Source organism: Protopterus annectens, chromosome 2.part1 (genome assembly GCF_019279795.1).
Source record: "Protopterus annectens isolate FY-2018-M chromosome 2.part1, PAN1.0, whole genome shotgun sequence".
NCBI classification, from domain to species: Eukaryota; Metazoa; Chordata; order Ceratodontiformes; family Protopteridae; genus Protopterus; species Protopterus annectens.
Window position 1 is genome coordinate 1,578,883,794 of NC_056729.1, and position 25,100 is coordinate 1,578,908,893.

General features: G+C 41.4%; 1 protein-coding gene across 2 annotated transcripts in view; it reads left to right on the forward strand.

Moving 5' to 3' along the window:
* LOC122794543 (claudin-16-like) overlaps positions 1–12,331 on the forward strand; it is a 536,954-nt gene extending 524,623 nt beyond the window's left edge. For both annotated transcript variants that reach the window (XM_044063024.1, XM_044063023.1), the window contains one exon: positions 11,937–12,331. In XM_044063024.1, coding sequence (XP_043918959.1) covers positions 11,937–12,137 — 201 coding nt within the window. In that variant the 3' untranslated portion in view covers positions 12,138–12,331. The remainder of the gene's footprint in view (positions 1–11,936) is intronic.
* Positions 12,332–25,100: the final 12,769 nt, after the last annotated feature.

The window sequence follows — 25,100 nt, forward strand, 5'->3', positions numbered from 1 at the left end:
AAGGAGAAGATGGTGCACACCACCTACCTTAACCTGGCCAAAGCCTTCGATACTATTCTTCACTCAGGTATAATAGATAAACTCTCTCTGGCATCAATCCATATGTTACCAGATGGGTAGCAAACTGGATCACTGATAGAACTCACCTTGTCAAAATAGGGGAAGCCACCTCAAGCAGTAGACCCATAATGAGTGGTATACCCCAGGGATTGGTCTTAGGGCCTCTGCTGTTTGTGATATACTTTTCTGAGGTGCAGGCCAAAACGTTTCCTATGGTTGACCAAGTTTGCAGCTGAGTGTTGTCATCAATTCCCCTAGTGATGTGGACATCCTCCATGAGGGTCTCACCCAAACAAATGACTGGTGCCAGAAACATGGCCTCAAACTGAATGCCAAAAATTGTATCATCATCCCCTTTGGGGAGAGTCATATCTGTCTGGCATACAAAGCAATCTGAGACCACGCCTTGATGGGACTGTTGCATATCCACAAGTCAAGCTTCACTCGAGTAACCCACACATGTGACCTCAACCTGGTCTGTGACATCAATAGGACTTGTTGGCAGGACAGATCTGAGTCCCAGAGACTCCCCCTTTTGTGGAATAGACTCACTCTGCACGTCAGAGTATCTTATTAACCTTTTTTAAGCACAACCTGGATAACTGAACAGGGAACAGAAAATACACCCCTGGGATTCCACCAGTGCCTCTGTTGGACAGTAGCACAGGGTGCTGACTTGTTGGAACATGGGCTAAATTTTCATCTAGGCTTGCAAAGGCCTCAGGGCCAATAGCCTAGTAACTTCCTGTGATCCTATGATTTTGTTGGACAAACTTTTTAATTTCCTTCTTAGCCTGTTCTGCAACAAAGAATGACTTTGATCCCCCAGTAAAAATATATTCTGAAGACAGCTGGATACAGCAGCTTGAATCTCATACCTGCCTCTTGACATTCCCTGATTACTGGAAACAATTTCTCTTCTGTCTGGTGTACGGTGAATAATTATTTTCCACAAACACTCTACTATCTCCAACTTTTAACACTTTGCCCTCTTGCCACACTTTTGTCAGGCTCAACTCTTTCTGCTAGTAAGTTTGCATTTACTAATAAAGGTCTTGGCTCCTGTCTCATTGCCATATTTGGAGCATACACACAGTGTGCCCTTTCAATTAACACTTCCTGCTGGGTAATGCCAGTCCAGTTGCTTATCTGTGCCTTCATAGAATGAATACACCCTGTTCCTTCTAGTTTCTCTGGTACAGCAGAAAATCTCATATTTTCTCTATGTGCTCTGTCCTCTAATTTTACCTTTTTTTTGAAGCATCTTTTCTTGAGCAGTCGCATACTCAGCCAGCCGTTTCTTCATTTCAACCTCTGATTTTTGCAGTATTATCAGCTCTGAATATGTTTAAAGTTTATTCCATTTCCAGTCTTTTGTTATTTGAGTCAATATACTCCTTCAATGTCTCATTTATTATAATCAGCTCTCAGCACATTTGACTTACTTATGCCCTCTAGATTGCTGGAAGCCATGTCCAAAGCTGTAGCTTGAACTGCTTTTCACTGAACAGCTACAAGATTGATTCCAGTCAGTGTTTTCTCTTCACCATTTCTAGTTGATTTTTTTTCAGGCTCTTTTAGTTGTTTTTTTTTCCTTCTTTGCAAGCATCCAGGCAGTATATTTACTAGGCAGTAAGTGAATTTATTCAAATTGACACTAACTCTAACTGCAGCTCTCAGTTTCTGTTTTCACACTGGGAGAGCTGAAGTCAAGCTGTTGGTCAGCGTGCAGACATCTTGGAAGTTCCATTAGACCTTAAATTTTAATAGATTTTTTTGCATACCTATCTATAGGTAGAGCCCTAAAGTTAAAACAAATAAGTGTTCATGTTTGAGTTGTCACCTGGTAGATGAACTAGTAAATTATTGTTCCTAGTATTTAAACAATGGTTGATAAAACCAAATCCCATCATTTCAGAAAACATCTCATCCTTAGTGGACTTGTACAGCAAGTTTAATCTGCCCTTGACAACATATAAGCTGCTAAGAGAGTTCTAGATAAAGTCACATTTCATATATTAAGGATTCACATCCAGTTATATGTCTCAGAGATGTTTTTTAACATGCTCAAGCTTAGCCAGTTGTGAATTCCTCATCACACAATACAGCTACAATATTCTTTCATCGGATGATTACTGGCAGAAAAAAAAAATTACCATAATAACTCTATCCTTAGATGTAAAGGTTCTAAAAGTATGCTTTATTAAACCTAACATTTTCTACCAACACAGATCACATGAAATTCAAAGCAGAAATATGAATCAACAGTTACACTCAAATCCTTAGGTTGTTTAACTGAGGGGTAAATAGATTTATCTGGAGCATACAGACAACTATTATTATTAATGCCATAATGAATAAACGAAAGTTATGAACTTACCATAACAATAGATGTGTATTGTCTGTTTTTGTCTGCTTCAACCTGTGGGCTATTAGATCCGACATCGATCTGATGCTGGCCAACTTCCAAGACTTCTGCTTGACAGGTTCTTCCTCCTCTCCTCAATACCCCCCACTTCACCAGAGCCACTTCAGATTGAGTTTGCCCCCGCTTTTTAAAATTTTGGATATAGCCCCCAAAGACAGAAACCCCAAAAAGCGAAGGACCCCAAGAAAACACAGGAAGCAGTCTCCCTGATTTGGTCAGGTCCCTATTATATTAGCGAACACACCAAATTGCAAACAGTGTTTAGTTGAATGTCATTACGTGAAATGGCAAAATACAGAAAGCCTGGAACAGAGATTTTTTTCCTAGGGAAAAAAAAAAATCACTGGGCTGTTTTTGGCACTTTGCCATTTCCTCCACTGTGGTGCGATCTCAGAGTTGGTATATTTAAGTAGGGGGTGTGGGGGGGCACAGCCCCCCCCACATCAGGGGGTGTTTTGTGTTTGGATTTTTTTTTTATGGATCAGCAATTATTTTCCCCTGGGGAAAAAAATCGCTGATCCGTGTGTTCAACATTTTGGGTTTTTTATATAGTGTTCGCAATTCAGTGTGTTCGCTAATATAATATAGACCTGGCTTGGTCATCTCTGGAATAAAAGGATAGCCAAGAAGGCAGGGGCAGGCTGGGGGAAAGGTTGAACCAGATGGCAACAAACAATACGAATCTTGTTATGATAAGTAATACACTTTCGTACCTGATGTGTCTTTTCCATCTGGGTTCAACCTGTGGGACATAGTGCCCATCCACGGAATACCCTAGCATGGTCTCATGGAAGGATATTGTGCAATTCAGTGGAACCAAATGAAATTCTAGACCTCAACTGGATATCCAGTTTGTATTGGGACATGAACATTGGATGACCCACTCAAGCTGCAGCTGCACAAATGTCATCCAAAGCAGCTTTAGTGAAAATCTGAAGGAGTAGCCATAGTTCTGGTAGAATGACATTTGGGTTTGTGATGCAAAGACTTTCCTTTTAGACCATACCCAAAGGAAATACAATCAGAAAGCCATTTGACCAGAGTAACCTTAGATACAGGAGCACCCAAATGAGACTTGGTGAATGAGACCAATAACTGATTAGACTTTTTAAAGGACTTTGTCCTATCCAAATAAAACCTCAGTTACCTATGGACATCAAGACAATACAACAGATATTCACCCCTATTGGAAAAAAATAAGGAAAAGACTGGGAGATGAATGGACTGGTTTAAATTATTCTCTGACACCATCTTAGGCAGAAAGGCAGCATCCAGTCTAATTGACACTCTGTCTTGATGAAAGCTCAAATAAGAACTAACAGCAGATAGGGCCTGCAGCTTTGACACATGTTTGGCAGAAGTAATGTTCACCAAGAACAGTCTTCCATGAAAACAATTTCAAATCAACAGTAGTAGAGGGCTCTAAAGGAGGTGTGATCAGCACCTGGAGCATAAAAGACAAGTCCAAAGGTGGAAGAGAATCTCAGACAGGATGATAAAGTAAAAGGGTGCCTTTAGGAAAGGCCTTCAAGATCTTAAGGGCAGCAAATGGCACATTATTCCCACCAATGTGAAAATTGGCTACAGCGGACAATTGTACTTTAATGGTCAAGTAACTAGAGCAAGAATTAAACAAATCTGTGAGAAAGTCCAGGATAGCCTCCAAAGCTGCTGAAAAAGGATCCAAGCCATGAGAGATAACACACAAGACAAAATGTTTCCACTTAGTAGCATTCACCTTACAAATAGACATCTTCTGGAAAGAAGTTAAGAAGTGAGCAACTTTGTCTGAAAGCTTAGGATTCTTAGTCAACAAGGCAATTGGAGAAACCAAGTGGTTAACCAGAGCCTTTGAAGGTTAGGTAGACCCAGACCCACTGGGTGAGAAATGAGATCTGGAATGGGATTCAGGAGCCAAGGAGGATACCTCAGGAAAGGCCAAAAGAAGCAATGAAAACCACACCTGGTGAGGCCAAAAGGGAGCAATGAGGATTACAGTTGCTTTGTAATGGACCAGATTCTGAAGAAATTTGATCATCAACAGGGTCCAAGGATACACATATAGAAGACCAGGGGGCCAAGCATACAGGAGAAAATCCCTGGGTGACTGTCCTTGAGGAGGAACTAAGGCATAGCAGCTGCTGCATTGGATGTTGGATGAGGAAGCAAACAGGTCAAAACCTGGAGTATGGATTGCCCCAGTGCCAAAAAATCAGAGCAGCAACCCTTGGACTCAGAGACTACTCATGAGGAAGGAGAAAGTTCCTGCTCAAACTGTCCACTAAGATGCTGGTTTTCCCTAGGATGTGCATTGCAATCAGAAACTGTTGAGCTGAAATCACCCATTGCCAGACCCTCATGGCCTCTTGACAAAGGGAGTAAGAATGGGTTCCCTATGTTTATTCAGATACCAGACTACTGACATATTGTCTGTCAGGACAGAAATCACACTCTTGGGGAGAATATCCTGAAGAGTATGCGATATAAAGAGGACTGCTCTCATCACCAAGATGCTGATGTGCAGGTTGGCCACAGTAGAAGACCATGTCCCCTGTATAGTCCTTCCTTTGAAATGCCCCCAACCCTACCCATCAAACAAGGCATCCATTGTGACCATGGCCTGAGGATGGGGAAAAACAGTCTCCCTGTGGACACCAAGGGAGATTTAAACAACCAGTTGATCTGATCTCAACAAACACTGGTCAAAAGAATGGGAAAGTCCATTGGATGTGTTAAGTACAACCACTATATCACCAACGTCCACTGCAATGCCCACAAATGGCATCTGCCATGTGACCCAAGTGCCTAAAATAAGATATGCTGGAGGTTTTCTTTAAGAAATCAAGGAATCTACTAGACCTCAAATGTTTGTAATTCTGGACTCTGGAAATTTGGTGATCTGAGATACTGTGTCCAAATGGCAACCCATAAACCTCAATGACTGAACTGGATAGAGACTGGAATTTTGGTAGTTGGCTGTGCTACCTAGGGAATTACATAGATGGAGTAAGGTGTCCCTGGTCCTGACTAGGGATGCTGTTGTGGAGGCAGTTAGGAGCCAATCATTCAGGTATGGAAAGTCCTGAAACCCATGCAACCTGAAACAGACTGCTACCACTTTTACACTTGCTGAACACCTAGGGGGCAGTAATGAGACTGAATGGCAGCACTCTGAACTGGTAATGACTGGCCCCCAGCCAGAAGCACAAAAATCTCCTGGAATGCCTAGCCATCTTTATATGATGGTAGTCCTTGAGACTGATCGAGCACATCCAGTTGTCCTTCTTCAACAGAGGTAAAACGGACTGTACAGTGAAAGTCTGCTTTACAAGCTGATTCAGCTTGCTCAAATCCAGGATTGGCAGGAGGTCCTTGTTATTCTTTAGAACCAAAAACAACCTTGAGTAGACCCCATATCCTTACTGGATGACTTAACTTACTAGCAGCTTCTGAATTTCAATGGCTGACACTCTTCTCTGACAGTATGGAATATCTGGAATTCATTTGGGAGTTATACTGAGAACTTGTAAAAATGAAATTAAATAGCCTCTGAATATGACTCTGAACACCCATCTATTTGAAGTGATGACCTCCCAAAATTTCAGGTGTAAAGCCAATTGATCCCTGACTGCAGCCAGAGCAGGACAGGTGGGCAACCCTCCAAAGAAGCCCTGGTTCTGTGGGCCACCCCTACTGCAAGGCTGGCATCCATTGTGGTTGCCCCCTGTCATGGGGAACCCTCAGAAGGAATCTCTTGAAAGTTTTGCTGTGATTTCCTAAAACAGAGGCATTTCCCCCCTTCTGATTCTATGAAAAGGTCTGTTGAGGGGGAGCAAAATGAACTACAATGGCAGACAGTGTCCTTTCATTTTGCTCACTCTTAGTCAAAGTGCCTTTAACTTTCAGCCCAAAATGAAATGAGCCATAAAATAGGACATTAACAAAGGTTACCTTAAAGCAGTCCAAAAATTCACACAATATCATCCAAGTGTGGGGACGCATAGTGATGCCAGTTTCAGCTGCCCAGAACACATTAGAGATGGATTTGATGAGATTTCTGACACAGTGTTCCTCTAAAGCCTGATCAAATGAGCTAGATAATGTAATGCCTACAGTGTGAACTTGGTTGAGGTATAGGCACACTTCTCAAAGTGGTCCATCACCCAAGACTCTCTATTCGGGGGATGGACCGAGGAACTCTGTTCTGAAATTTGCTTTTTAGTGGCCAATGCCACCATAGCAGAATCCATGGCAGGAGGATCAGTTCCACCATATTGGGCTTCTTCCATGCCCTTCAGGACACCAGGTCAATAGGTGCATATAGAGGAGAACCCACCCAGGATGTGGATGAGCCCACTCCAAAGGCCTCCAAAAACACCAACTCCTCTGGAGAGGAGGCTTCAGCAGTCCAGACTGTGTACTGGCAAAGAAGCTCCAATAAAATCACCAAAAGAGGTATCTTTGTGGGGACCTCCTGGTCTCCCCAAAGTCAAAGTCTGTGTGTGTGGTGACTCAGGTGAGCACAGGTGCTGCTTTCCTTTACTGCTTTTTTTTTGACTTTCCCATCCCCACAGACCCCACAGGGACAAGACAGAGGAGGGGGAGGGGATCTATTGGGAGGGAGACAGGGCAGGACTGTAAGCAAGCTGACAGCTGACATGCAAAATGTGAACATGAATGGAAGGGAAGGAGGACAGTTCTCTCTCTCTCTCTGACATCAGAACACATCACATTTGCATGATGTCGAAAGCAGAGACCAGATCCAGATCCTGACTGGATTGAAGACCTACCAGATCTGTAGACAGGAGGGAATCACACAACATGCGGTGACAACCATCTACTATGAGCAGAAGCACAGCAGAAGCACCAGCAGAAGCACAAGCAAGAGGAAGGGACTCAATTGACCATCTGTCAAACCCCTGATCATCAAACCTTGACCTTGCTCTGTGTTGACCTGGACACCCAAGCTCACCACAAACCAAACCAACACCAGAGGTGGTAGGAAAAATCAGCCAGACCATCAGCTCTGATCCTAAAGAATGGAAGGCAACTGGTACCAAAGACTTTAGATCTGTAGGGCCCAAGGGAGGAAACCAAGGTACAGGAGCTGAAGCTTTGGGGTGAGGACCTGGAGCCAATGGGATAAGGCCTAACTCCATCCATTCCTGTAAGAAGGACAGCATCGACTGCTACAGTTCTGAAGTCTTCAAGCTCCCAATGGACTGAGATCTCCCAACTGAGGAAGCTCCCAAGGAGGGCTTTGGAAGATCAGTGACCAGGCAAAGGATTTAGCTTATGGGTTCGAGCTGGGGAAATTCAGATCAGAGGTGGAGACAAGGAGGACTCATGTGAAAACTCCCATGGAGGAGAGGGACAAAAAGGAGAAAAGGTCCACACTGAAAGAGCACCCCTAATGCGGAAAGAACTTGGAACGCTAATGCCAGGGGAAGGTGCTTTGCCAGCAACTGGAGATGAAGAAGACCAACTGTAAGGTACAGGAACCAAGGGAGATTGGCTCCAAGGCAGCAGAGCTGAAGGAGATTGACTTACCGAGACACTGGCCCCAAAAATGATTAGCTCTGAGGAGTCAGAGCCTATAATGGCAATGAGGCTGCTGGGGGATCTGAGCATCTTGGAACTTTTGGATCTAATGTGCCTGACACAGCTACAGAAGAATAATCTAGATCCAGCAAGAGGCCATTTACTAGTGGTGTGCCACAGGGCTCAATGCTGGGACCATACATGTTTGGAATATACTTCTCTGAAGTCAAGGCTAATGTGGAAGGCCTCTGGATGACAAAGTTTGCTGACAGCAGGGGGTTACAGGTACAGTAGGCAGAGCTTGTCGAGCTGAAGTCTTGGAAGTTGGTCAACACTGAATCCATGTCAAATCTGATAACCCACAGGTTGAACCCAGAGGGAAAAGACAACATTGGATCTGAACATTTGTTATAGATGGTTTTCATGCTCTTATGTTGTACCAACATAGTTAACCTGTCCAAATAATTTTGCAAAAATTATGTTCTACAATATTTATCACCATACCTCCAACCTTCAGATCATAGTCAAATTTAATCAGACAAATTTCTTAGATAGTGGACAGTCAGTCATAAGTAACAAAAAGCAAAGGTGCAAAAGCCAACCCATGGGGAGCACCACATTTGAATGACACATATTTTGAGAATTTGTTCTTAATCGTAAATCTGCTTTTCTGATCTACCAACCAGTTTACAACCCATCTCTTTACAAAAACATTCATATCTGTCCTGTCCAAATTGTCAACAAAAGTAGAATGCGGGACAGAATAAAATGCCTTAGCCAGATCCAAATAGACTACATCTTTAGCTAAGCATTTGTTCAACACATTTAGTATATATTCATGAAAGCTGGCCAAATTAGTTAGACTAGATCTTCCCAATATAAGTCCACGTTGATGCTTATCACAAGATCAACACTAAGCCTTTGACATGCTCTCTCACAGTAAACTCCAACTTTCCACCCTGGGTCTATCATTTCCATCTATTCAAAGATTCTCTAGCTATCTTGCCAACAGACAAGCTGTAAAATGGCAAGGGTCCATCTCTGCATACCTTCCCACTTCCACAAAAGTCCACAAGGATCCATCCTTGGCTCTCTACTATTCAATATTTTTACCAATACTCTACATTCATCTTCTTGTGAAGGCACCCTGATTCAATATGCTGATGACTCTACCAACACCTTAATTCACCTCGAAGAAATCACTCAACAACCTGTCATCTGCATTGAAACCTGGCTTTCAAAAGCCCAACTCTTACTCAACTCCCCAGAAAAACAAACATATCCTCTTTCCTCCAAAATCTTATACTGCTAATAAAGCATCTGTCAAAATATTTTCAGCAAATGGCATTGAAACTTGAATTAGTTCACCATACCAAACTATTAGGATGCATAACAGATGACAATCTTAAATTTGACCTCCACATTAAAAGCAATATCAGGAAAACCCATCAAAAACTAGGTATGCTATACAGAAACAAACATTTTCTGAGCACACTCACAAACTCTAGCCAAAACCTACCTTTTGCCTTCCCTACTCTATGGAGCCCCAGTTCTAACAAATTTACAATTATCCATAAAAAAACAAAACAAAAAAAAAAAAAACTTGAAAGCTGCTACAACAAAACTTCCATATTTGCTACTAATTCACCCCCTTTACCCATCACTGTAAAGCTCTGCATACCCTTAGCTGGCTGGAACTCCCTCTCCAACTTTCCTATATTCGTCTTATAACAATACATAAAATCATACACAAACCATTAGCCTGCCCAGCTATTATCCCTTTAGTTAACATATATTTCCCTAAAAGAACACTCAAATCAAAAGACAAATAACTTCTTACAATAAATAAACCAAATAAATTCCTGGGACAAAGCATAAACTCATACTCAATAGCAAAAAACTGGAACTCCCTACCTCTAACCACCAGACCTATTAATAACCTACCCACCTTTAAATGCTCCCTAAAAGAATACTTTACAAAATATGAACCTGCTCCTGCGCCAATCATGGCTGAACTTATGCACTATACTTCACTCACCCCCCTTCAACCTAAATCACACCTTCCAGCCCTCTCCAACCTCTTACTCCACTCCTTTCTTTTGTTTTTCTCACTACCTTACCATATCTACTTTCTCTCTGCAGACCTTTCCCTACCTCTTTCTCTTTCCTACCTACCTAAACTACAGAAGACACCCTATCCTGCACTCCTCTTATAATCTCCTTTTCTTTCCATCCTTACTTCTTTCTATAACCCTAATATTAACACCCTCTCTCATAATTAGACCACCTAATTTCCCCTTACTGTCTCTAATCGTGTTATCTCTAATATCTCTTAGTTAGAATTGTCTCTGGTCTCATTTATCACATACAAATCTATGTAACAAATAATATGACTAAAGAGTTTTTCCTCACATATTTTCTCCAACACATGGTATTGTTTTTCATTGCACTCTACTATGAAACATATGTTCTATGTTTTTCTCATTACAACAGTTTTTTCACTCCTATGTTTTGTAGTGTTGCATTATACTTTGTGATTTAAAATATATGTAACTGAGTTTTAATAGCTTGTAATTGTGGAGGTTTTCTCCACTGAAAATGGGCATTTTTTGGCCTAGTCAGGCTTTTCTGGTAAATAAATGTCAAATAAATTACATATGCTTAAAGGATAAACTCGGTGCACTCTCAAAGCACTTCCCCAAGCAGCACGTCAGGCTAATTGGTATACCAGTCACCACCAGCAGTATATGCAGGGTGAATTTTATGTACTGGGACAATAGCCTCCTTCCAAATTATCAGCACAAACCTTTAATTAATGCTTTTGAAACAAATAAGCCAAACAAGGGTACAAACAATCACTTATACCTCTCAGAAAATATCCATTCAAACCATCTGGCCTAGCTGCTGAGTTTTTTTCGTACAATCTTGGGATAATTTCATATATTCGCCCATTCATGGTAGACAACTACCAGATAAATTTGGCAAAAAATGGATATCATTACAAACTGCAGTGGATCCTCCAAACAAATTAACAAACAAATTAGCCAAGAGTCTGAGACTTTTGTCTCTGTTTTTTATCACAATTTACGTAATTAACAGCCAAAGAGACAGACAGAGATTAAAAAGCTTTCTGGCACTGATCACATTACATAGTGCAGCTTTGCTTCATGCCTTCTGAAAACAGAAAAAAGGCAGAATATGTACTATTCTCTAAATATCCTGTGGTCAGCACATCAGAGGAATAGTGGTTCCAGTAGAAAACAGTAAAATGGCAATACATTCTGCAAACTTTAACAATGAAACACTATGAAGTTTCAAGGTAACACAGGCTGGCCCTTGACATTTAAAACGTAGTCGAACAAGCTTTCACACTAAATGCAAACATTTTCATTTAATTAAAATTCCATAGGATTAACAGTACATTTTGTGTGCATAAACTACAGAGGAAACAATTAAAAGAGGTTAAAGTCGCATCTTAATCTCACTGTATAAGTCTGAAAATGGAAAGTCAGGTAGCAAATGACATAACTGCAGGTTTCTGAGAACATTAATACAATGAAGCTGAACTCTGTTAAACATTTTTAAAGAGGTTCCCCATTTAAGGTTCTCTTCAAGCTGTTAGGCTGTAGACTAGTTTTTCACACATTAGGACCATATGATCATAATCATAATCATAACGTAAAACTAACTGTTTGCCTTTCAATGACAGCATTTTGTTTGTGTAGTACTCATCAAAATTCCATCCACATTCTTGTTAGAAACTTCCATGAAATGAAATTTTGTTCCTCAAAATCAAGTTAAAAAAATTAATAAATTAAAAAAAATTGTTGTATAATTGTATCCTATTTCTTAGAGTAAACTGCAGTATAGCACTGCACTGCTTACCAGACTGACCTTTGTTTTACAGGTTTCTCTGAAAATCCCAGGATTTCCTAGCTTTGAATATGGCTACTCTCTCTGGATGGGTATGGGAGGTACCCTAGGGGCTTTGTTTACAGCTGCTTTATTGATCTGTGAGACTGCTGGGAGAAGAAATCCCACACAGACCGCTGAAACAGTCGTTAGCAGCAGACCATACCATTTGGGAATAAAGAGCACGTATGTATAGCAAAAAAAAATGGTGGTGTCCGCATGACAGCTCTCAAAGCAACCAGCTTGCCCTAAGGCTATGAGAAAGCAAAATAGAGCTTCAGCAAAAGAAAATAAACTTTAGAGAATAATTGCTGTTTTCAGTATGTTTCACTAAAGCAGTTTGTCATGTTTTCATGTCATATTTGAATATAAATAAATGCTATTACTGAATTTTTTTGCATATTATTTGTGTGTCTGGCTGGTGAAAATATGTATATAAAAGTGCAGTGCTGTACATATTGAAAAATCATGGGATCTATATGCAAATCAGTATGCAAATTGTGGATGGCTCGGCTTTGAGCAGAAGTGTACAGTCAAAAGGGCTTCTGACAATCTGCATGTCTAAGAGAAGAGATAGACGTTTCACCCTCCCAGGGAATTAACATGTATCATCTGGGTCTGTCAAGGGAAAATATTTTTGTACTCATGTGCTCTTAGTCATTTAATTCATCAAAGACCTTAAAAGGAGACAATCAGATTTCAGGCTGACAATGTGTCTATGTCTAGAAGAGAGCCATAAAGCACAGACATCAGTACTACATTAATGCTTATGTTATGCATATATATGATTCTAATGTCTGGAAAACCTTTTTCTTTTCCTCATTTTATTTGTTACTGCTGTAAATCAATGGGTTCAGCACAAAATAACCAGCACTTACAATTTAAAACTCAGTATCAGGATTTCAGAAATACATCATATTGACAAAAAACAATTTTATTTATTTAACATTTGTTGACCAGGAAAGTCTGACTAGGACAGAGCCTATTTTCAGCAGAGGCCCAGAGAGAAATGCTCCAGATGCATGTCTTTGGAATGTGGGAAGAAACCAGAGTACTCAGAGGAAACCCACGTGAACAGGAGGACATGCAGACTCAACACAGAAGGCACCCTAGCTGAGAATCGAACCAGAGAACCTCTTGCTGTGAGCTGACAACGTTAACCACTGCACCACTGTGCCACTCAATTAGAGTATTAAGGCATATACAAGGCCCAGATCTGAAGTTAAATCAGCAAGCAATATCTTAAAACAAAAAGAAAAGGGATTTAGTGCAGTGCCACATTTCACTGCAGCCTTCTGTTAGAACAAAATTCAGCCTGTATTATATGACTCTTTAAACATTGTTTGAGAAATGAGAAACCTGGTGGATGAGTAGATAGATATGTGTCTGACATTTCAAAGGGTCTGGAGTTCATTTCTGACTTCCTATCACTGTTTTTGTGGAGCTTGCATACCTAGTCTCAACCTCTTTGTGCAAGAAACCTAGACAAAGCCTAAAATAATGGGGGGACAAAGACCCAAAAATAGGGACATGCTTTAAATATTTCTCTTATAAACTTAGAAAGTTGATATAATAATAGGACTTGTGTTAACATGCAATTTCTGAAGGATATAAAGTCTTAAACTCAAATCTATATCTTTTTTAGGTGACTTCAATCCCAGTGATTTGCCAGAAAGCCACAAATGTTATGAAGAACAGACAAAAAATATGAGGCGAAAATCTGGACAGTTCTGCATGCTCGGTATGGGTTCCAGTTTCCTCTCAGAAATAAGCTTGTCCATATATTTACATGTGCATTTACCCTTGCCCTTGTGTCCTGATTGGTAGCTGAAAATGATCTATACAATAGTCCATTTGCCCAGTTAGCAGATGTTAAAACAGAAAAAAAAATTAAATCACTCTCCAGCAGAATTATTACTTTGCAGATTACTACTTGAGATGCATATAAACACAGGGTTATTGGTAAATTAATCTCATTCTTATACACTAAAATCCCTCACCTAAACTATTTTTTTAAGATTTCAAACACTCTGTTTTAATAAAATATGAGATTATGCCACATTACTGATAGTGGAAAATCCCACCTTGAGCTTCTTAACTTTTAAAGCACTTGAAACCAAAAGTTATGTACTCACCATAACAATAGGTCTATATTTTCTTTCTCCATCTAGTTCAACCTGTGGGTTATCAGATCTTAGATCTGCCATATCTCAAAGACTTCAGATGGCCGAGGTCTGCCTCTTCTATCCATAATGCCTTGCTCAACCTATAGAACCTCAGATCCTCGGATCAAGTTTGCCCGTCTGTGCCTCAACTGTCAAACTACCAGCCTAAAAGTAATGACACAAAGTACCACCAACAAAATAAAGCAACCTTCCCAACTTGGTTATCTTATGAAAAGGACTCAACAAACAGACAGGCAGGGGCAGTAGTTGGAGAAGGTTGAACTAGATGGAGAAAGACAACACAGATCTATCGTTATGGTGAGTATATAACTTTTGTATCTGGTGTTGTCTTTTCCATCTGGACTCAATCTGTGGTACTGAGTCCCCAGCCATGTAATACCGCGGAGGTTCTATGGAAGGATATTTCACAATATGGTGAAACCGAAGGAAGCCTTATATCTCGACTGAATGCCCAGCTTGTACTGGTACACAAAGCTATGAGGGCCTACCATAGTGGCAGCAGCATATAAATCATTCAATGAGGCTCTAGAGAAAAAAGCAGTGGAAGTAGCTGTAGCTCTGGTAGAATGATCTTTGTGATGCAAAGGCTTTTTCTTCAAACAATATGCAAAGGTAATGCAGTCTGACAGCCACTTGAACAGAGTAGCTTTAGAAACAGACTGACCCAATCAGGACTTAGAAAAGGAGAGAAACAGTTGTTTAGACTTCCTGAAAGACTTTGCCCTGTCTAGATAAAATCTCAGCTGTTTGCAATTCAAGGAAATGTAACAAATACTCACCTTGGAGAAATCAAGAAAACACACAGAAAGGTGAATGGCTTGATTCAGATTATTCTCTGTAGCCACCTTGGGGAGAAGAGAGGTATCCATATAAAAACCCCTCCTATCTTTATGGAAAAATAACTATGGTGAAACAGAAGAATGAGTCTGCAACTCAGATACATATCTGGCAGAAGTGACAGCTACCAAAAACGTTTTCCAATACAAAAGCTTCAAATTGATGGTAGCAGTAGGTTCAAATTGATGATAAGCAAGCACCTGCAACATGAAAGACAAAGCCCATGGTGGAACAGGGTCCCAAAGAGTAGGTTATAGCAGAAAAGTACCCTTAAGGAAGGCCTTTGAAATCTTCAGAGCAGCCAGAGGCACATTATCCATGCTGATGTGGAAGTTGGAAATGACTACCAACTGGACTTTAATCACAGAATAACTGGGACTAGAATTAAGCAAACCCACAAGAAAATCCCAAACTGCTTCCAAGGTGGCTAAATAGGAAACAAAATCCACAAGTCAGCCCAAATAGCAAAATATTTCAAGTTGCTAGCATATACTTTCCAGGTAGACAACTTCTGTCAGGGGAACAAGATATGCACCACACTTCTAGAAAGCTTGGGATTTATGGCCATTAGAGAAACTGGAGAAATGAGTTAGCTTTAGACTCTGGGGCTGATCAGATCCAGACCAGCGGGATGGGAGATGAGCTCCAGTAGGGGATCCAGCACCTAAGGGGAGTACTTCATAATAGGCTAATGAAAGGGGAACTAAACCTGACAAGGCCAAAAGGGGGCTGTGAGGATTACAGTCATTCTGCAGTGGGCTGCAGAAACTTTATGATTAAAGGGGTTGGAGGATAGGCATTCAAGAGACCTGGAGGCCACGCATGCAGTAGAGTGTCCATGGATGACTGCCCCTGAGGAGGGACTAAGGTGTAATAACTGTTGCACTTGGGGATGGATGGGGATGCAAACAGGTCACAACACAGAGTGCCTCAGCACCAAAAGATCTGAGCAATAACTCTCCTATTCAGAGACCACTGGTAAGGAATGAGAATGTCGCTGCTTGGAATGTTTGCCAAAATGTTAGACCTCTCCAAAATATGTCTTGCAATCAGAAACTGCTGAGACAAAATCACCCACTGCCAGACCTTCATGGTCTCCCGACAAAGAGGGTAATATCGTGTTACCCCTGTTTGCTCGGATACCAAACAACCAAAATATTGTATGCCTGAAATGAGATCACACCCTTGGGGAGAGTATCCTGAAAAGCTTACAATTCCAGGAGATCATCCTCATCTCCATGACATTGTTGTGAAGATTGACCTCAGAAGAGGATCAGGTCCCTTGGACTGTCCTACCTTCAAAATGCGCCACTTCACCCTGAAAAGGAGGTGTCCATCGTGACCATACCCAGAGGGGAAGGAAAACCAAATGGTCTCCCACTGGATACTGAGAAAGACTCCAACCACCACCTGACTTGATCTTGACTTACGTTCATCAATATTATGGGAAAATCCATCAGATATGTTACATAAGACCTCTGCGCTGCCAGAGTCCACTGAAGAGCCCCCATGTGATACCTGGCTAGTGGGACTAAACCAATCAAAACAGCCATGTGCCCCAACAGCTTCAGAAGAAGAAAGGCTGGATGCTTTTTGTAAGAAGGCAAAGTGACTGCTTGAGATCAAACACCTTAACTTCTGCACGCTGGAAGATTTGCAATTTGAGGAACGGTGTCCAAATGGCAACCTATGAATTCTAATGACTGGACTGAATGGAGACTTGATTTCTGGTAAATGACTGTGGTCCCCAAGGAAGTGGACGGCAAATGTAAGGTGTCCCTGGCCTTGGCTAAGGATGCTCTTGTGGGAGTAGTTAACAGCCAGTCATTCAGTTTAGTAAAGAACTGAAACCCCTGCAGCCTGAGCCAGACTGCTATGACTGTCATACTCTTGGTGAACACCTGGGGGGCAGTGGTGAGAACAAATGGCAGCACTCTGAACTGGCAATGATTTGCACCCAGGTGGAAGCACAGAAACCTCCTGGAATGTGTCTCTATCTTTATATGATGGTAGGCATCTCTGAGGTCGATCGAGCAGATCCAGTCATTCTTCCTAAGCAGAAGTAATATGGACTGCTCAGTGACCATCTGGAGCTATGTCTGTTTCACAAAGTGACTGAGCTTGCTCAATTCCAAGATTGGATTGAGGTCCTTGATCTTCTTTGGACCCAAAGAGAATCTTGAGTAGATCAAGATCCTCACTATTCTGGTGGGACCTATTGGATGACCTTATTTGTCGACAGCATCTGAATCTCAATGGCTGCTTCCCATCTCTGATGGGGTGGAATATCTTGGAGATGTCAGGAACTCAAATCTGGAACTTCTGAATAGAAAACTGAATAACCTCTAGAAGTGACTCTTAACACTTACATGTCCAAGGTAATGGACTCCCAAGCTTTCAGTTGTAGAGCCAAATGATCCCCGACTGCCTTCAGAACAGGGCAGCAGGGCAACCCTTCATGATCTCTGGAAGGGTCTCACAGAGATAGCTCCACAGAAGCCCTGATTCTGCAGTCCACCCCTGCCTTGTGGTTGACATCCATTGTGGTCATCCTCCCTCCCTACCACGGAGGGAACTCTCAGGAAGCATATCTTGAAAAGACCGTTGTGATTTTCTGAAGAAAAAGATGATTCAGTCCTATTTGTTTCCAGGAGAAAAAACACTGAGGGGGGTAGCAAGGTATACAGAAATGTCAGACATCATATTTCCATCTTGTTAACTCCTGGTCAAAGTGTCCTTAAATTTTGACATGAAAGTGAGGAGCTGTTGAAGGGTGCATTAATAAAGGATGCCTTGAAGTAGTCTGGCAAAGTTACACAACCTCATCCAAGTGTGGCAATGCATGGCAATGCTGGTGCCAGCAGCTCAGAACATTCCATCAGCCATATTGGATAGTAACCTCATGGAAACATTAGCCATCAATTGTAAGGTGGACAACTAAGCCTCCTGAGACTTCTGAGACTCCATATTCTGCTGAGTCTTAAAAACCCTTCACAATTCCTACAAGATGTCCCTTTGAAGCTTGGTCAAGTGGGCTAAATAATTTATCACCCTCAGTGTGAATGTAGTTGAGGCATAAGAGCACTTCCCTAAATGGTCCAATGCCCAAGCAACTTTCTTCTGAAATGTCCTTCTTGTGGCTGCTGCCACCATGATGGCATCCATTGCTGGACCCTTATTCCAGTGTGTCCAGCCTTTAAGAGGGGCAAGTATTTTATTGGGCTTCTTGGGAATTGGATCCACCAAATTTGTCTCCTTCCACACCCTCCAAGAAACCAGGTTGATCAGTGTATCCAGACAGAGAACCACCCAAGAAATGTGGATGGGCCCACCCTGTAAGCTTCCAGAAATACAGATTCCTCCAGAGAAGGGGCTAGAGAGATCCACTCCCACACTGGAAAAGAATATTCAAAAGATCACCACAGGAGGTGTCATCATGGGAGGATTTGAGAGACCCCTCTCATTCCTAGAGGTCTGTATCCTCCATGTGGGACTCCTCAGGTGAGTCCAGGTCCTTTCTCTTGCACCACCTCTTACCCGGGACTACCCACTCCAGAGATTTCAGAGGGGTGAATGGAAAGAAGCAGGGGCCCCAGCGGGGTGAGGCAGACTGGGACCCAACTGGGATGGGGAGTCTGGGAGCAGACTGATGAATAATCATAGGCGCCAATGTAAGAGAAGGAGGTACCAATCATACTCGACCATTCCCTCTGCTGACAGGAGAACATCCTTTCTATGATATCAAAAGCCAAAGTCGAAGTGGGCTGAATGGAGCTGAAGGATATTGGGTCTGATGATCAGAAGGATGCTCCAGATGCGAGTGGAAGCCAGAATCATAGAACCAAACTGGGAGACACTCATTGTGACACATCAGCCCCTAGGTCCACTGAACTCTGACGTGACCAGAGTTCAGGAAATCAAGGCAGGAACTGCAGCTGATATCAGCCAAGCCATCAGCTCAGACCTGCAGGAAGGGAGCACAACTGATCCAGAAGACCGCAGATCCATAGGACCTGAGGGAAGAAACCAAGTTGATGGAGCCAAAGGACTGGCGAGAGAGCCCAGTACTGAGGAAATGAGGCCTAATTGCATTTGTGTTTGAAGAAATGACCTCATCAGCTGTTCCAGATCTGATGGATTTCGGCTGCCAACCAACTTCGATAACTGAGTCAGTGAAGCCACTGAAGGGGCTTTGGAGGTCCATCAGGGAGGAATAGACTCAGGTGATTAGATCTGAACTAGAAAAGTTTGGACAGGAGGCGAAGAAGTGGAGGATTTTGGTGAGAACCTCGTGGAGTAGATGGACAGAAAAGCAACTTAGCCTGCCTCAAAGCAGCCCCCTTGGGCAGAAAGGGACTGGGGTGCTCAAAGCTGGAGAATGAGCTTTCCCTGATATCTGCACTGAACACGACTGGCTCTGAGATGTCAGAGATGACAAAAGAGCCAAAACTGCCAGGGGATCAGAGGGTTGGGACCTTCAGATCTGGCGGACCAGATGGAGAAGCAGGACTAGAAGCTGGGGTGCACCACTTATGGTCTCCTTTAGCAGACCTGGGGTCCTTGGATCCATACCTATAATCCCAATCCAACTTGTCTCCCTAGCTGGAAGACGTAGAATCACCAGAAGGGGGAGGCCCTTCAACACCAACTTTGCTCTCCTCCCATTATTAGCACCAAGAGCTGAAGCCTTTACAAATAAAGCAAGGTGATACCAGGTGGATGGCCCTGTGATTACTGTGCCCTGGCAAAGCAATCAAGGAGCCTCAATCCTTACCACTAACACCAGGGAGGTCATCTCCTAGAAGAGGAAAGGATAACTAATACACACAGTAAAGTGCAATTTCCCTTAAGTGCACACAGAGAACACAGTCAGTCTGGGGCTGGTTGCTCCCTTGCTCACCAGGTCCCCAATAAGACTCCCCACTGGCACAGCTAGGGTTCAGGTCTCAGCCTAACTGAGCAAGCTAAAACCTCCAGTACCCTCTCTGTCCAACCAGTGCTTCATGTCCCTGCCAAGTAGCTGACACAACACACACGCACACACACACACACACACACACACACACACACACACACACACACACACACACTTTGAGATAAGTATTTATACAACTTCACAGACACTCCTGTGAAAGGCTGACACAGATTCTCCAACTGTGCCCCTTTACCCAGACTATATGGTAGTAATCACTGCCACCACCCAGTTAATACTATCAGCTACTAAAAGGCCCTTAAAAGGGTGTCCACTTATTACTGTGCGATATTAATATCCAATGGTAGTATGACTAACAGTCAAGGCTTACTTTAGAGTGGCCTATTACAATAACCTCTATAAATATGCAATGTACTCTAGAGCTTATCTCTACACAAATCAGCCACAAGTAGAAGGTTTTAAAATATTTAATAATAAATAATTAAAACACAAGACAAAACTACTACACCACAGAGATATCTAAGAGTTCAGAGATCACACAGAAACTTAAAATAATGCAGTAAGACAGGTATGATTTCAAAGAAAAATACCTAATTAATCTTTACTAGCTTTAACTATTCCTACAAGAAATCACAGTGCTAAAACTTACATGTGAGCACAAGGCAGAGTGCTGATAAGTTAAATGTCCAAAGTCAAAATGCTTTCAGTCTGTTGTGAGAAATAGTATTTAAACATTACTAACAAACATGTTTGCTGGGTCCCTCCCCAAATTACATCATTTTTGACACTTAGATTTTCCCAGGCAAACAAACTGCATTATTTAGCAATCTAATACCTGCACAGAAACTTACAACAATAGAAGACATTTCAGATGTATATTCTAACAGATATTAGAGCAATAAAGCACCTTCCACATCTAAATTCTGGTCATAAACTTTAGCCTTAAAACAATGGGCATGAAACCTTCATCCAGCTGCAGTGGAGCCGAATTCTAACATGAAAGCGTCACAACATGCTTCATGGGACAATAGAGTGCAATGTTGTCACATATTTTGCAGTTCCACATTTCACAGTATTCTTTACACTCAAAAAACATGCCTGTATTTTACATTTATTATCAAAAAAACATGCCTGTATTTTACATTTATATATACAGTTGATAGAATTATGCATCAAATTCTATTTGACTAGGCTGGCAGCCTTCGCCCATCTCTCCCCAATTGTCACAGGCCCCAATACAGTAAATGCATTTATCATGAGCATCCTGAAAACGTAACTTATGTCCACACTCCACACACTTTTTGAATCCCTTTGGATCCATAACAAAAAGCCTACAGACACAAAACAAGTAAAAAACTTCTGCTATACAAATAACAGTACACAAACTACTCTACTACTACAGAAACAACAACTAGCAGTAATCTACAAAGAAAACACAAAAGCTACAAACACTGCAAACACTCTAGGTTGGAAAAGCCCGAACACTATCCTAAACTTAACCATTACTACCTACCCTACCTACAGTTACCTATCACCTAAACTTTACACCCACTCTAAAAAGGATAGAGGGCAAAGGAAGCAAAAACACTCTCCAAATAGAGCAAAGAAGGATACACTCCAGAGGACCAACAATGGTAACTGCTGACCGGGAATGGCGGCAAGCTAGATTTGAAGTTCTCTAGGTTAAATGAGGCATTATGGATAGAGGAAGCAGAGCTCGGCCAGCTGAAATCTTTGAAATATGGCCAGCCTCAGATTCAAGTTTGATGCGATAACCCACAAGTTGAATCCAGACAGAAAATACTAAATCAAATCTAATATTAAAATGTATATTAATGGTTCACCTGTTCCCCATTCTGAAACAGAAGAGAATAACATCCAATCATTCTTTTATGAAATCATGTCTCATATATCTGCATAGTTAAATGAATCTGCCTCCCAATCCACTATAAGTCAGTGAATACAAAGCAAGCTCCTTTAATCTCTGACCATATTTTTTTCTGACATGCAAGAAAAGAGCCAAGTACCTAGTACTGTTAACATGTATTTAATATCAATTTTCAGGGCAAGTAAGGACCACCTGGCCATCTACTCTGCCAATTTCATTACCTGTTTGATAAAATGCAGGTGCTACATAACACTTTGGAGAGTAAACAAAAAGATTCATTGTATAGTGTTACTATCACTACACTGTTGTGGTGTAGTAGTGCTACACAGATAACTAGTTATTCAGAAACATGCAAAAGCCAAACAGAGAAAAAGTTCTTAGCAGCTCATTTGCACGTGTCTGAATCGAACACCTAGCACGTCTCATTATCACTCCAGCCATGCAATCCTGTTATTGCACAGGCACCTATAGCCATGTGCTCACATACAGGTATGCACATACATAACCACATCCTCATAGTAATTATCTGGTACTGCAGTAACACTCTTGCTCCTGCCATAAATAATAATGGGTGAAAACAAAAAAAAAGGACTGTGTTCATTCTCATTCCCCTGCTCTGAAATCTTGTCTTTGGAATCACTTTTCTGTGCCATTTCAATACGAGAATAAGGCTCTGGAAAATAACACATGGATAATTTGCATTAACTATGACCCCAGACTGATGTCTGGTAGACTTCTGTAGTTCTTCCTAGCTGTAGCTGCATACTTTTGTAATGTTACAGTGGTTTCTAAATCAGAAATATTGACAGAGAGAGAGTGCGAGAGAGAGAGAGAGAGAGAGAGAGAGAGAGAGAGAGAGAGAGAGCAAACCTCCTGGAAATAGACTTGTGCAATGTGTTCTTATGTTTTTAAATACCCCCAAATTAAATTATTTTCAGTTACATCCCCTCATTAACAATTCCCCTGTGTCTGTTCCATACATTCTGGGAATACATTACTCTTTGACACTAATGCATCTAAAAAAATATGCTCCATTCATTCATTCACAACCGTCTCTGTGTTTTTCTAAGGGGCTCAGTTTAAAACTTCCATTTTCTGTCTTATTCTCATACATTATTGTTTAAACAATAATTATAAAATCTGCTTGGACTGCATTTATTCATTTAGGATACTTGAACATTTCTGTCATATTGCCTCATTGCTTTTCTTCTTCCATATCATTGTTTAGGTATTCTAGATTCTTTATATGGCTGCTAACACAAATTGCTTACCATTTTTGCTGTTGTCCACCAAAATGCTTCTACTTTATTTCTATATGACAGTTAAAGCACCCAGAACTGCATAAAATATTACAAATTGGATCTTACTGTGACTATAGAGGAATAACAATTTACTTTCTACTTTTAATGTTGCCTGTCATTGCAACCCCAAGCCTTCTCACCACCTTACTTTCTGCTCTCTTAAGATATTTGTTTACCTTTAGGCCAACTGATATGATTACTAGTGTGTCTTTTTCTTAATTTGTTATAGTTATCCACCCAACCATATTCCGTCTACTCTGTTCTGCTTTCTTGTTTTTTCCCCCCAATGCATTTTTTTGCCTTTTTTACTAACTGTAATCCTGTGTTTTAAATTCTTTCTTCAGTCTTGATAAATCTCCTCTCATATTTTATGTGTCTTCTAATCAGCCCTATAGCATAACAGTGTGTCATCAGCAAAATGGCAAACTTTCCTTTGCAGGCCTTATAGGTTCACGGTTCATAGGAGGTTACTAAGCTAGCAGCCCTAGAGCCTTTACAACCCTAGCCATGTTAATCATAAGTATCCCCATTTGTTCTTTTTGGGTAGTTTGCAGAATGAATTTATGAACACAGCGGTTCTGTGATCAACACCAGCTACCCCTATACATGAGGGACATGGGTGCCCCCCAGGGGCAAATTTGCAGTCTCCCATCCAATTATCTAGGTTGCATTTAAATAGGGTCAGTAAAGAGCTCTGTTTTACGTGAATAGGAAGTCTATTCCAGAGAAGTGGCAGTCTCTGGGAGATGCATCTACTTTTCCAGTATGGTCTGTTAATGTCACAAGCTAGGTTGAGATCCCTACACCAAGTGACTGTTGTGCAATTTGACTTGCGGATGTGCAGCATTTCCTTTAGGGCAGGGTTGGAGATGCACAAGTCACCTCTCAGCAGACTATAAGTTACAGAGTAAAGTGACAGGGCTTTCAGCCTCTCTATGTAGGTCATGGTTCCCAGTACCTGTATTTTCTTAGTGAGAATTTATTTATTTATTTTTATTTTGTTTTTGTTAACCGGGAAGGTCCGACTGGACGAGGTCCATTTTCAGCATAGGCCCGGGGAGAAAAGCTCCACTTACATCAAAAAATAGCACTTTACAGCAATACTAACATCAAAAATGGCACATTATAGCAATACTAATATTATACAAAGTATAGAAAAAGCATTTGTTCTACTAGTAGTATTTAGTGAGAGATGGAAAAACAGTACAGACAATTCAAATAGCACATTACAGCAATACTTACATCAAAAATAGCACATTACAGCCATGCTAATATAATACAAAGTGTAGAAAAGGCATTTGTTCTACTAGTAGTAGCTAGTGGGAGATGGAGAATAATACAGACAATTCAATTCAAAGAGAAACCTCTGAAGTCTCTCCAGCTGCTGCAGGTATCTGATGAGGTACAAGAAAAAGGCTGCATTATACTCTATTAGTGGTCTGATGAGGGCCGAGTACAGTGGAGTTATAATATCCCTAGACCTGGATGCTATGCCATTGCTTATGAGGTGCATAACTTAGAAGGCTTTCCTTACCACTGTGGAAACTTGGTAGTCAAAGTTCAGATTGCTATCATAGGTTCATAGGTTCATAGGTTGGTACTAGGCTATCGGCCCTAGGGCCTATGCAAGCCTAACCATAACAATTCTCTGGATATTTCTTCCCACAGTATTTACTTCTCTGGACCCCTGTCTAGCAGGGTGACTGACATGATCCCCGGGGTGAATTTCCTATCTCCCATCCAATCATCAAGGTTCCTTTTGAAGAGGGCCAATGAGGCGCTCTGCTTGACATGTATGGGCAGTCTATTCCAGAGTATGGGGAGTCTCTGGGTCAGGAACCTATCCCACAAGCATGTTTTGTTCATTGTGATGACAAGGTTTAGATCCCTGGAGCGTGTGGCTTTGACAACCTGTGTTCCTAAGTCTCGCACCCCTGGGTTGGAATGCAGGGGATGCTGTCAATATTATTATTTGTAGGGAATTCCATTTTGCCAAAAGGAATAATAATGTGCT